This window comes from Pan paniscus, chromosome 16 (genome assembly GCF_029289425.2).
Source record: "Pan paniscus chromosome 16, NHGRI_mPanPan1-v2.0_pri, whole genome shotgun sequence".
Classification (NCBI taxonomy): Eukaryota; Metazoa; Chordata; class Mammalia; order Primates; family Hominidae; genus Pan; species Pan paniscus.
Window position 1 is genome coordinate 70641128 of NC_073265.2, and position 13136 is coordinate 70654263.

At 40.5% G+C, this 13136-nt stretch overlaps 1 protein-coding gene and 1 long non-coding RNA gene across 2 annotated transcripts in view; one reads left to right on the forward strand and one right to left on the reverse strand.

Moving 5' to 3' along the window:
- Positions 1 to 4218, reverse strand: part of TMC3 (transmembrane channel like 3) — a 40891-nt gene extending 36673 nt beyond the window's left edge. Inside the window, exons 1-2 of the mRNA XM_003810740.6 lie at positions 3607 to 4218; positions 2206 to 2352 (exon numbers count right to left, since the gene is read on the reverse strand). Of these exons, the coding sequence (XP_003810788.2) occupies positions 2206 to 2352; positions 3607 to 3695 (236 nt within the window). The 5' untranslated portion in view covers positions 3696 to 4218. The remainder of the gene's footprint in view (positions 1 to 2205; positions 2353 to 3606) is intronic.
- Positions 1 to 13136, forward strand: part of LOC130540837 (uncharacterized) — a 34261-nt gene that overhangs the window by 10813 nt on the left and 10312 nt on the right. The window contains exons 3-4 of the long non-coding RNA XR_010109981.1: positions 9846 to 9889; positions 11503 to 12629. This is a non-coding gene — a long non-coding RNA (uncharacterized LOC130540837). The remainder of the gene's footprint in view (positions 1 to 9845; positions 9890 to 11502; positions 12630 to 13136) is intronic.

Sequence of the window (13136 nt, forward strand, 5' to 3'; positions counted from 1 at the left end):
GTGTGGCAAGAGGATGACGGACGGAGGTGCTCAGAGGGCCAGCTGCACTCTGAGACCCTGGCCGCTGGCCGAACACATGGCCAGTGTCAGCCATCTTGGGGCTCTGGATGTGTTACGTGGGCCAAGCAACATGGCAGAAGGCCTGGCTTATTCTTTGGTTTCTGAAGTGCCTTGACAGAAAAGTTACCATTTGCTCTGCTGTCCCCTCAAAGTTAAAGAGACTTAACCACCTATTATTCAGATAACAATTGATCATCATCATTTCAGAATGATTTAGCAAAATTCTAACAGAAACTATTTCTTTTTTTTTTTTTTTTTTTTTTGAGACAGAGTCTCTGTCACCCAGGCTGGAGGGCAGTGGCACAATCTTGGCTCACTGCAACCTCTTCCTCCCGGGTTCAAGCAATTCTCCTGCCTCAGCCTCCCAAATAGCTGGGACTACAGGTGCCTGCCACCATGCCCAACTAATTTTTGTATTTTTAATAGAAACAGGGTTTCACCATATTGACCAGGCGGGTCTCGATCTCCTGACCTTGTGATCCACCCGCCTTGGCCTCCCAAAGCTCTGGGATTACAGGCATGAGCCACCACACCCGGCCAAGAACCTATGTCTTTTTTTTTAAAGAGTAATTGCTCCAATGATTACTTTGGTTAAATTCCTGTGTTTCAATATAAGAGAAAACTGTACTTGGAATCAGAAATCCTAGATTTAAAGCTTAATTCTAGCACTCAGAAACTGTGTAGCTTGGGTTAGTCTCTTAACCTCTCTGAGTATCAACCTTCTTGTCTGAAAAATGGACATAATGCCATCCTTACTCAAATAAATGGAAACAATAGCAGCTGATAACAGACATGAAAGGCCCATGAAGGAGAATTACTTGGAACATTTTGAGGATCAAAACTATGGATGACTTTAGCTATCTTTCACAGTCACCTGCAGAAGAGGCTGGTCAGACTGGAAGAACATCACCTGGAATGCAAATCTAAGGAAGAAATGATTTGATGGGAAAGAAATGCAAGCCTAATACATGGTTGATATGGAGGTAAAGAGATGTCTGCTTGGCATCTAGAAAAGGGCAGTGAAGATCAAGATAGGACAGTGGTTCTGTCCACACAGCAGGTGCCTGATGATCAGGCATAGTGTCTGCTTTGCCAGGAAGCTCCACAGCACAGGTCACAGTAGCTCAATGGTACAGGCCATGAAGGCAACTCTGCTAACTCCCTTTGCTGTGACCCCAGGTATCAGAATCACTATTCCTTACTCACTCTTAGTGAGTGACTGTTAAATACCAGATACAATGCTAAGCACTCACAGGGTTCATCCCATTTGATCCTTCAACAAACTGCTATCAGTGGATCTCAAACTTGAATATGCAAAAGTATCAACCTGAATGCATGTTAAAAATACAAGGACCCTCTCCCTTGGTTTGATTCAGTAGGTCTGAGAGCAATCAGGGATTTTGAGTTTTTAACAATATCCAGAGAGCTTAGTGGTTGACATTTTTGGAAACGTGCTGCAGGAAGTTAAGGGCTATTCCTCACCATCACTTCAACTTTAAAAAAGAAAAGAACTGGTATTCAGAGAAATTAAGAAAATTAATATCACATAGATAGAAATTGGTAAAGGCAGTATTTGAATCAGGGAATCTATTTTTAAATCTTTAGCACTTTATTATATAGACAGACTATTTAATATGACTCTAAGTATCATAATAATCTGGCTTCCTATAAAGTCTTTTTTTTTCAATTTTTTTTTTTTACCCAGAGGGTGGTAATATCCAAGCAGCTAAAATGAGTATCTCTTTTCATATTGGCTTACTGCTCTGTTTCTAGTGAGCGAGACGAGCTTGGAGAGAATATTAAAATCTAGTGTTTAGAAAGGAGGTAGAAGATAAAAGACTCTCCACCAACACACACACCCCCAACACAGACACACAACTCTTTATACTCTCTCTTTCTCTGTATCTGTCTCTCTTTCTGACACACACACACACACACACACACACACACACACACACACACAGAGGAACTGGTTTCTGGACCAGCTAGACCTCTCAGATATCTTTGTGACTTTGCTAATTCAGGTCAAGAGTGACTGAGCCATCTCTCTCACATGAGTCTTTATCCTCGTTCCCATGGGCAAGGCAAGGTGGTTTATCGGAAAGCATGCTTGTAATGGTCAATAATGGCCATTGAGGCCCTTACCTCAATGCCCTCAACTTCTGTCCCATAGTCCAGGGTCTGCAGCGAATGTTGGCCATGAGATCTTTCTGGAACTGTATATTCTGGAAGATTTGTTCCGGATCATTGCTGTCCCCTGTTTCATCAGCACTAAAGCTGTCATCCAAGTTGCTGAATGATCAGGGCATTAAGGAGGAAATCTGATTACAAGAATTGCTTCCAGCAAAGATCATCTTGCCCTGGGCACAAGTTCAGCATCTCACTGCCCTTGGGTCATCTGTATGAAATGTGTATGTGTTTGTGCATGTGTGTATGTGTGTGTGTGTGTGTGTGTAAAGGGAGGGACCCACAGAAACAGATAATTTGTCAGTGTCAGTAGCCTGTTGAAACACATTTACTGGATTCAATTACTTCCACTGGGTCATTAGAAGATAATGATTTCTCAGGGTGCATGATATTATCAGAAAACACAAGATGAGACAAGAGGGTACTTACATACTCTTGGATTCCTGAGTAGCAGCAATTTGGGTAGGCAAAATAATTTCTTTTTCAGGCTCATTGAAATAATCAGCTAATTTTAGAGGCAGAACTCCTTATGTTACTTGAAGGTAACATAAATCAAAACTTCTGCCACTCAGAAACCCCTCTTCACCCTTTCATGTCAATTCATTTTAAGCCTGAGATAACCGAGGCAGAGCCAGGCAAAGCAATTTCTACGAGCGAAAGATTAGCTAAGCAAATTTACATGGGTGAGATATTTCAGGGAAATAGATACTCTCAAGAGGAACAATTTTCCAACATGTAGCAATATTTACTCCCAGTTACACTTAATATGCTTATCCTAATGCAACTTTTTGAGAGGAGTTAAGAGTATTCATCTATGACTATTAGAAATAAAAGATTCCCTTTGTTATTCTCTAATTCATGTTGTTTTTACTCATTTAGAGGAGAATTTTTTTCAATTTCACCAAATTAAATGGCAGCTGTACTAGACCTTTATAAATATTTAACAAATTCGAATAGCACTCTCATCCACTTCTAACTAGCCTGAAGGCTTTTCCAATAAACACTTTATTTATCATGATAGACATATTATCTGCTCTCTCTTGACATTGCTGATTGAGTGAACATAGAGAAAACAGGGAAACATATCTGTGGGTTTGGCCAGCCATAAAGCCAGGTTGGGATGCAAGCTTTTGGATTCTGACCTCCTGGTCAAGAAGCAGCCAGAAGAACCATTTCCCCCCATGCCCATTGCTGAGGTTGCCATCCTAGTTGTACCACAACCTGGAGAAGTGAGTTTCTGAGTTCATTCTGAAGGACAACTGAGCAGGACAGGGACTTTGTCCCTCGCTCTGGTGACCCATGCATTCCTTCCTCACACACCTGACTCCTCTGCCCAGCTGATGAATGGGGCCAGCTCACCTGAGCAGCAGAGATTCCTGGTAGAGGTAGCACTGGCTGGCATTTCTCCGGATGCCTCTATAGCGCTGGGATGCCTTCGAGGTTTTCATGGGAGCTAACCCACTGCTAACAATCAGAAGCTGGCCAGAGAGCTAGGAAGTTGGCAGGCAAAGGTCTGTTCCGAGGTTTCTGAATGGAAGCAGCGGAGTTTGCTCTGCCCGCTAGTTCTCAGGAAGAAGACTGTGTGCTTGCAGCTGGTGCTCTGAGCAGGGAAGAATCCAGGAGGCCAGTCATGCATATGTAATATTAAGGTGGCTGAGGCACACAGATTGGCTGGAGTCTAGACAGCCAAGGGTTTGGCCCGGTGATCTACACATCGCTTGGTGCTGTACAAATGATCACATCCGTTAACCCCTTATGCCCTGACGGTCCTGGATGGTTTGCAAAACACTTTACATCTGTGACCATGACTGGTGTTCACAAAACACTGAGGGAGTATAAAAGGCAAGGCTTAATTTCCCCAGTTTTTTACTCTCATCGAAGAGGCTTAGAGACAGTAAGGACCTTGCTTGTGTTCATATAGTGGAGTTGAGGAGAGGCACAGCCATCACATTTTATTTTTTCTTATTTAGTTTTTTCTCAACTTAGTTTCTATTTTGAAAAAAGTCAAATCCTTAGAAATGCTGATGGAACAGTACCAGGAATATCTGTACACTCTTAACCTAGATTTACCAATTGCCACATTTTGCCACAATTGCTTTATTGCTGTCTGTATCCTTCCCCCACCACACACCATTTGAAAGTAGATTGCAGAAATAATGATACATCAACCCCAAGTACTTCAGCATGATATTAATAATAATCAAATTAACATCTTATTACATTTTACCTTTACCATACATGGTCACATTAATGAGCACTATGACTCTGAGACTGAGGCTAAAAGAAATAAAGAGACTTCCTATAGCATTTGGTAAGAAAGGAAGACTTTGATAGAGATTAGACTCTCACCTCGATGTCCTGAAAATAGGTTGCCTGCTGTAAAATGGGATGAGTAGTTCATCCTAGTCCTTCAGCAAAGGTCAGCAGCTTCTCCTCCCCTTCCCCAGCCATCAGCAGAATGGAGCCCAGTTCCTTTGTCACCTGCAGACTCTCACTGTTAGCCATGCATTGGGATTCTGTTCCAAGAACCTCATTCCCAAGTCCAAGACTTGCCTGGTTTCACAGTGTAAACCTCTATTTGCTACTTAACACAAGAAATGGTTTGACTGCAGTGAGGTTAATTGCACCTTTGTAGTAACAGAATGGGAAGGTGCAGGACTGGAGTAGACATGACTCTTTCTATTGAACATTACCCACTGCACACTAAAGACTCAATAAATGGGGGAATAAATAACTGAAGTGGACACCAGACAACGGAGCAGAAAGAAAATCCATCAGCAAGTTCAGATGTGGGGCTTCGGAGAGAAACTTCATTCATTTGTCCATTCAATCCTCCACTAATTCATTAGCAAATAATTGGAAAGATCTTACCACACACTGAACTGGCAAATGTAAGCAAGAGCCCTAGCCCAGGGGTTCAGGACCATCAGGCAAGTGTTCAGGCCTAGGGCTGAAAGCATGGGAATGAAGTGGAAGGCTGAGTGCCAGAGCTGGCCTTGGGTCAGAGATGGATCCGGAGCCTCTGGGACCAGGTCATCTGTCTGCCAATTTGCTTGAGGCCATTTGGCCTGATGCTCTATCTGGTAACATTAGATAAAATGTGTGCTTATCAAATGGACAAATGGCTTATACAATAGAATTACTGCTAGCCCCACTGGGATTTTTTGCATTCTTTCAGAGATCTTTACTTATCTCAATCATTCCTGAACATTTCAAAGATTTTTTTCATCCTACTTTTTCTAAAGCCCCCCTGCCTTATTTTGAAATATTTACTCAAAAATTTAAAATATTTTATATTAATCTCACTCAATTAAGTATTTTGAGTGTTTTTGTTTCCTTTTGATGTTACATATACATGTATATTGTAAGGGGAGGTAAGGAAAGGTAGCAAATTTTGCAGTACACAGGGATTTATTAAAACAAATTAGAGCAAAATCAATCTTTTTAAAATTTCATATTCAGGTAATTCTCTCTGGCACTATAGGTGAGATAAGTGTCAACCTTAAATAATGAGATTCAGAAAATTAATTCAGAGATTAAGAATGGAGTTTATTTGAACACAGAACTTGAGGGTAGCCACCCAGGAACCATCAAGTCCAAATAAATGGGATCAGCATTCCAAAGTGGAGAAGTTAAGGTTTTGCTTGTATAGGCAGAGACAGAAATGTTAGCCGGATTACATTTTCTATATGAGACCAGTACATATGTTTCTATATGAGACCAGTGCCTGTGGTTATAGATTGCTGCATTCTAAGGAAGATGACTTTATTACTCTGTGAGAAGGGGTAGTGATCCTGGTAGGGGGGTGTTATCTCTGATGCCCTTTGGCCTTTCTAATTATTTACAGGGAAGAAAAGGCAGAAGTTACAGCTGTGTGCCACATGACTCAGGCTGCAAAGCCACATTCTTCTCAAGGCTTAGAATAATTTCAAGTTACAACAGCAGTAAGTTTAAGTTAATTTTAATAATTAAGTAATTTATTGGCCGGGTGCGGTAGCTCACACCTGTAATCCCAGCACGTTGGGAGGCTGAGGTGGGCCTCACAAGGTCAGGAGATTGAGACCATCCTGGCCAACATGGTGAAACTCCGTCTCTACTAAAAATACAAAAATTAGCCGGGCATGGTGATGCGTGCCTGTAATCCCAGCTACTCAGGAGACTGAGGCAGGAGAATTGCTTGAACCGGGGAGTCGGAGGTTACAGTGAACTGAGATTGTGCCACAGCACTCCAGCCTGGCAACAGAGCGAGACTCCGTCTCAAAAAGATAAATAAATAAAAATAAATAAAATTAAGTAATTTATTGAACCTAAATGAAGATAGGTTGAATAAAAGATATTTAACTCTATTTTTAGTATCCAAATCATAAATTAACTGAGATAATTAAATAGGAATTGCAACTTTTGATATTAATTGTCCTTGTTTTTTGCCTAACTTTAAGGAAATGTTGATTTCTAAACATTTTTATTATGAAGTTAATGTATAATCATCAAACAAAATGGAAACAATAGGAAAATTAGAAATAGCAAAAACCACCTAGAACAATATTGCTCAATGATATTAACTATTAATCTTTTCAGCTTTTTAGAAGTGCATATTTTTCTTTATATATTTTGTGGCTGTACTGTGTATGTGTATTTCTCTTACCTTTTCCATTGATTTTATATTTAAAGCAATTTCCATGTTTTAAAAAAATTTTCTGTGGGCATATTTTACCAATAGGCTATTGAGTGGTATATTCTGTCTAGGATGTGAAGCATTTAACTGTGCCCCATTTCTCAAACATCCATTTTGTTCTCCCTAGTACCTTTTGTTTGTTTGTTTGTTTGTTGTTGTTTTTTTGAGACAGAGTCTCACTCTGTCACCCAGGCTGGAGTGCAGTGGCACCATTTTTGGCTCACTGCAAACTCTGGTTCCCAGGTTCAAGCGATTCTCCTGCCTCAGCCTCCCGAGTAGCTGGATTACAGGTGTGTGCCACCACACTCAGCTAATTTTTTTAGTACAGATGGGTTTTCACCATGTTGGCCAGGCTGGTCTCAAACTCCTGACCTCAGGTGATCCACCCACTTCAGCCTCCCAAAGTGCTGGGATTACAGGCATGAGCCCAGCCCCCACCGACCTTTTTTTTGGCCATCGATATTTTCTGCTTTTCACATAATTTCTATAGAATTAGTTTTTCAGAAGTGAAATTACTAGATCAAAAAGAATATTATTTAAGAAAATTCAATGTTGTCAAATGAATATTACTCCCTTTATATTGATTTAATGTGCTTTTATTATTATTGGTAAAATGAGTTTTTAATCAAAAATTCACATTTGTCTGTGGTCTGTTTATGGTTTCCTTGGTCTGATTTTTACAAACTCCCTCTAAGTACCCCCCGGCATTCATGTGGGCAGTGTGTTCAAGGCGAGGCTGTGATTGCAGCCTCTCATTCTCCAGCCGGATGGACTTGGATGCCCTTCCCCATTTCCTCTCTAGACTGCTGCTCCTCTGGGTGCTGAAGGGCCAGGCAGAAAGAGAACATAGAGAGGATGTTGCTTTCTGAATGCAAGGAGATTAATTACTCCACATGCATTGACTTCCTCTGACAATTTGATTAAAGGTTTTAGATGCGCTGGATACGTTTAAGTTAAGCCAGAATTTGTATGTAGATAAAATGACTAAAAATCCAAAAATCAAAAAGGTTCCAAATAGTGTCAAAATAGGCTAAAATTATTATTTCCTAGACCCACTGCTTACAGGATCTATGGGGTGAGAGAAAGAAGGTAGTAAGGCAGATAGAGATAGCAAGTGAAGGCCTAATTGTATAACATATGAATCTTGTTCAGTTCTAAAAACAAAACAAAACAACAATAAAATTTAGTTATAAATCCCAGAAGGTTTCATCAGAAATGATCCGAAGGCTTAGCTTACAGGGACAAAAACATTTATTTCCTACGTCATCAATTAAAGAGTTGTTTTCCTGCTAAGTGAATTCTGTTCTGAGAAATTAATATCCCTGGGCACATCCTAAAATTTATGTGTGAGTCCAGTGTGTTCTATCAGCAAAGCCAAAGTCTCTTTTCTTAGCTATCAAATTTTCAGCTCTGGATTTTACAAGACAAACTTTCCCGTTTCTGGGACATATTTACACCTCTGTTATATTGTTTTAGCAACCCCAAAAGCTTTTGCTTGAAGTTTAGAAATATGTTTTGGGTTTGGAGAATATTTTTCAGGGAAGATTCTCAAGAAGAGATTGTTTTCAATTATCTGAGTAACAGCTGAATTTGTTGAGGCATGAGAACAATTTTTATTTTTATTTTTGGATTCCACATGAAATCATTGGTGGCAAATACATTTGAAACTGTGCAGACCCTCTGAGATTTCCCCTGGGGTCCTGTGATACTCTGTAACTATGTTACACCTTTAGAAAGTAGTCTGAGATTCATAGATGGGTTGGTGGGGGTGGGGGGTGGTGTCCTTTGCTATATTGCCCCTTGCATTAAGTGAAGATAGATTCTTATCACCATAATAGAATCCTTTAAAAAGAAGAACAAATCATCAGATAGGTTGCTGTTGGGATACAGTTGTAACGCTGCCCTGTCCCATCAGCTGTTAAGCTTCCTCAAGGAATGAGATTCCTTTTCATATATCAGTGTATCTAAACACATAATCTGTCCTAGGAGAAAGAAAAAAATTGAAGTTTCTAAAAAACGCGGGTAAAAGACAGCAGCTGAATTCCTTGTCAAACGACTATTTAGTAATCGGCTGAGAGTTTTCTTGAATGATTTTTAGACTGTCTGTATTTTCCCAAGTATTTGGGGAATATTAGAAAGCACAGCCAACGTCTCAGGAGGGATGAGCTCTCAGCATTTCTTCATGTCCTTACAGAAATGCTATGTCTCCATCAGCAGATGGAAGCCAAATAGCATCTGGGATCAGGTGAGACAACAGAACAGAGCAGATTCCAGACAAAACAGTATTTACGATATGTTGATCTACCGCCAAAATACGAAGTTTATCATGTTTTGCTTTGGTCTCAATGTGATATTTTAAAACCCCTTCTTTTAGAAAATTATCTTCATCTTTTCCTCACATCTCTTTTCATCTTATATTTTCATTTTAAAATAATTAATGGTCAAATAGGGATTGAGGTATACAATGTGATGATTTGATATATGTATATGTTTTGTAATGATTACCACAATCAAATTAATTAACATGTATTTTTGACATATCTTTTCATTCTTGTTTTATAAAGATCTTTCAAAATCCTTTTCCTTAACGTGCAAACCAATTTAATTCCCCAAAGCAAGGCCTTTTAAAAATTAAACTACTCCTGCCCTCTTTTTTCACTTTTAGTACTTTACCTTCTTTTTAAATAATATTTTCATAGGTCTAATTAACACCGCATTTCTGCCACTACATTTTTTGATTTTTGAAGAAGGAGAGTTCTGTCTTGGCATGTGTATACCCACAAATAGTCTTCATGTATAAATTATATTCCCACCTTAAATCTCATCGTATATATAAATGCCATGATGATCTTTACAAATCATGTGGGATTTTATATTACTTGTAATTTTATATTACTCATAATTTTATATTGCTTGTTTACAGATTTAAAAGCCTGATGAAGGAACAGCTGAACTCAGAAACAGCAGGTGAAAGTAAATTTTTTATTTATTTTTTCTTCCTTTTGCCAACATTCTGCATCACCTCTTGTTTCTAGCCTCACTTTCATTCCAGCAGCTTCTAGGGTGTGGCTGTGGCTGTGGCTGTCTGGCTTCCCTTCTATTGATACTTCTGGCAGCCTTTGAGGGATGAGAGGGCGTGGGGGTTTCCACTGCAAACATGAGGGAGTAGGTTGAGTGCTTCGTTGTTGAGGTGAGCTTCCCTGATGGGGTTGAACCCTGTATATCAGAAAGAAGCCCAACCACCCTTTTGCTATTTCATAGTGAAGCATTGCATTGAATCTCCTGGAGCAGACATAAATGAATGTTGTGGCTCTGGAGTGGTAAAAGAGATTGCAAACAAACAGTCTTCATATCTCCTGGGGGTGCTTTTTACTGAGCTAACATAGCTAAGCTGGAAATGTGTTTTCTAGTATTCCATTCTCTGTGTGGTGCTGGCCACAAAGAGACTTGTGCGTCTAAGTCTTGGAAGATGTAAGAGAAGGAGCTGCCATTTTGTGTGCTCTGAGGTGGGTAAAGGGCACCAGATGCTGTGGCAGCTCACACAGGTCTGTCATCTGCTAGCCTTGCCTTGCGGGTGGGGCCATATCCTGAGCCTCGCACAACCTCAGCTCCCACTGGATCTCTTCCTTCAGCTCCTCTGAGCCCTGGGCCAGATGTGTGTACAGCTCCATGGTGAAAGCCACCAACTTTTCCAGTAGGTCTTCTGCATCTTTTGGGTGGGAGGTGGTGAGAAAGAGAGGTGGGCTCTATTTCATCCTTTTGAGGGGAAATGGGAAAATACCTCTTGTCCTCTACTTCCTCAATTTCACACCCAACTCTCCTTCCTAACTCCCAGTCCAGGTGATACAGAACAAATTCAGCCCAGTATCAGATACTACCTTTACAGAGATTTCACAACCAGTCTCACCATTGTGCAGATCCTAATCCCTGTTATAAATTCTATATATTGGTTCTGTTTCTCCAATTGAACCCTGACTGAAAAAGCTCTTCATGGCTACTGTTGCCTGCGAATTTTATCTCTTGAATTAGTAGATGGTTATACTGCTCTGCCAGGACTGTTTGACTTCCTGAACAGAAAGCGTAAATGGTAAAGTGTGGATTGTGATTAAATCATTGATGACCTACTGCAGGTTGGTAGTTTGTTCTGTCTGAATTGCATCTTAAAGAAGCTCATTGAAATGTCTTATATGGTGACATACTTCCTTTTCTCCAGTGTTATTTAATGTTCTCTTATTTTTATAGCCCTTGACCTTAGCCTTTTATTTAAAGCTACTGAGGGGCTTAGATTACTGTTGCCATTTTTCTTGGGATTATGCTAATCCAGGTTTTCATTTTACCATGTCAATCTCTACTTACATTTTTTTTTAACTCTGCTGGTTTCCTTTATAAAGTCACTATCTCTTCTTATTCTCTTAATTTGCGTCCCTTATTTCAGAGACAATGATTTCATTTTATTTCACTGAGTGAGAGAAGCAAATGTCTAAAATTTACATTTTGCTTTCTGTAGAAAGTTCCTTTCTAAAATCTGCGTTTTTCTTTACCTCTGGCATGCTGCATTCATTTCCTTTTTTATGCTGCAGAATTTCTGTGTTTGCGCCCCCATCCTGTGAGTGAGTGTTCTCCGGCTTCCCTCCCTGTTCCCAGGAATGCTATGGGACTTCATCTTTCATATGCTTACTGGTGAAGGCTGCTGCATGATGACTTTGTAGGCTGAGGGAGCGGAGAAAAAGGTGAGGCTGGGAGCACTCTAAAAAGAAGAATTTGGTGTTTGTTCTGTTGACTCCTTCCTTCTTATACAGGAGGGCATTTCTCTTCTTGTATTCCTTTGTTTTTGGTGTGTTGTTTGCGTGTTTGTTTTTTGTTTATTTTGACACAAAGTCTTGCTCTGTCTCCCAGGCTGGAGTGCAGTGGTGCGATCTTGGCTCACTGCAACCGCCTCCTCCCGGGTTGAAGCGATTCTCCCACCTCAGCCTCCAGAGTAGCTGGGATTACAGGTGTGCACCATAACACCCGGCTAATTTTGTATTTTTAGTAGAGCCGGATTTTCACCATGTTGGCCAGACTGGTCTCAAACTCCTGGCCTTAAGTGATCTGCCCATCTCGGCCTCCCAAAGTGCTGGGATTACAGGCGTGAGCGACCGTGCCCGGCCACTTCTTGTATTCCTTTGTTCAGCATGGCCTCTTCCTCAGGTCTTCGATGTGGCTTAGTGTCCCTCTCAAGAACTTTTCCACAACAGGGACAGGATCTCACCACAGCAGAGAGAATCAGAATCAGTGAAAAACACCCATGCCTGGAGACTTCTTGTTTAGAACGGCCACTCTTGTTTTGATCCTTCACATCCCCTCCAATCTAATTCTGAATTTTTTTTCTTTATTGTGGCAAAATACACATAACATAAACTTACATGTTACCGTTTTTAAGTGTCCAGTTCAGTGGCATTAAGAACATGCACATTGTTTGGCAATCATCACCAGTATTCATATTCAGGACTTTACTCATCTTCCTCAACAGAAACCCCCCATACCCACTAAACAACAAGCCCTCATTTTCCCCTGCCCCACCAGCCCCTGACAACCACCATTCTTCTTTCTGTCTCTAGGAAGCTGATTACTCTACGTACCTATGAGGGTGGAGTCATACAGTATTTGTTTTTGTGACTGGCTGATTTCACTCAGCGTAATGTCTTCGAGGTCCATTCATGTTGTGGTATGTGTCAGAAATTCCTTCTTTTTTAAGGCTGAATAATATCTCACTGTAGGCATATTCCACATTTTGTTTATCATTTAAATGTTTTTAAGCTATAGCAAGAAAGGGTGTGGAACAAGAAACGGTCCCTATCTCTCCCACCATCTTCATGTCTAGCCCATGCCCCTCTGAAATCGTAGTGTTGGTAGGACTCTAGATACTTCCTATTAAATGGGCTACAAATTCCCTGTAGATGAGGGTTCTGACTTAGGGAACTTTCTTTAATCTCCTTCCATTTTACCAAGTCTCCCGGAAACTTCTTGAAGCATGATATAGTTTGGCTGGGTCCCCATCCAAATCTCATCTTGAATTGTAGCTCCCATAATTCCCACATGTTGTAGGAGGGACCTTTTGGGAGATAATGGAATCCTGGGGGCAGTTTTCCCCATACTGTTCTTGTGGTAGTGAATAAGTCTCATGAGATCTGATGGTTTTATAAGGGGAAACCCCTTTCACTTGGCTCTCTTT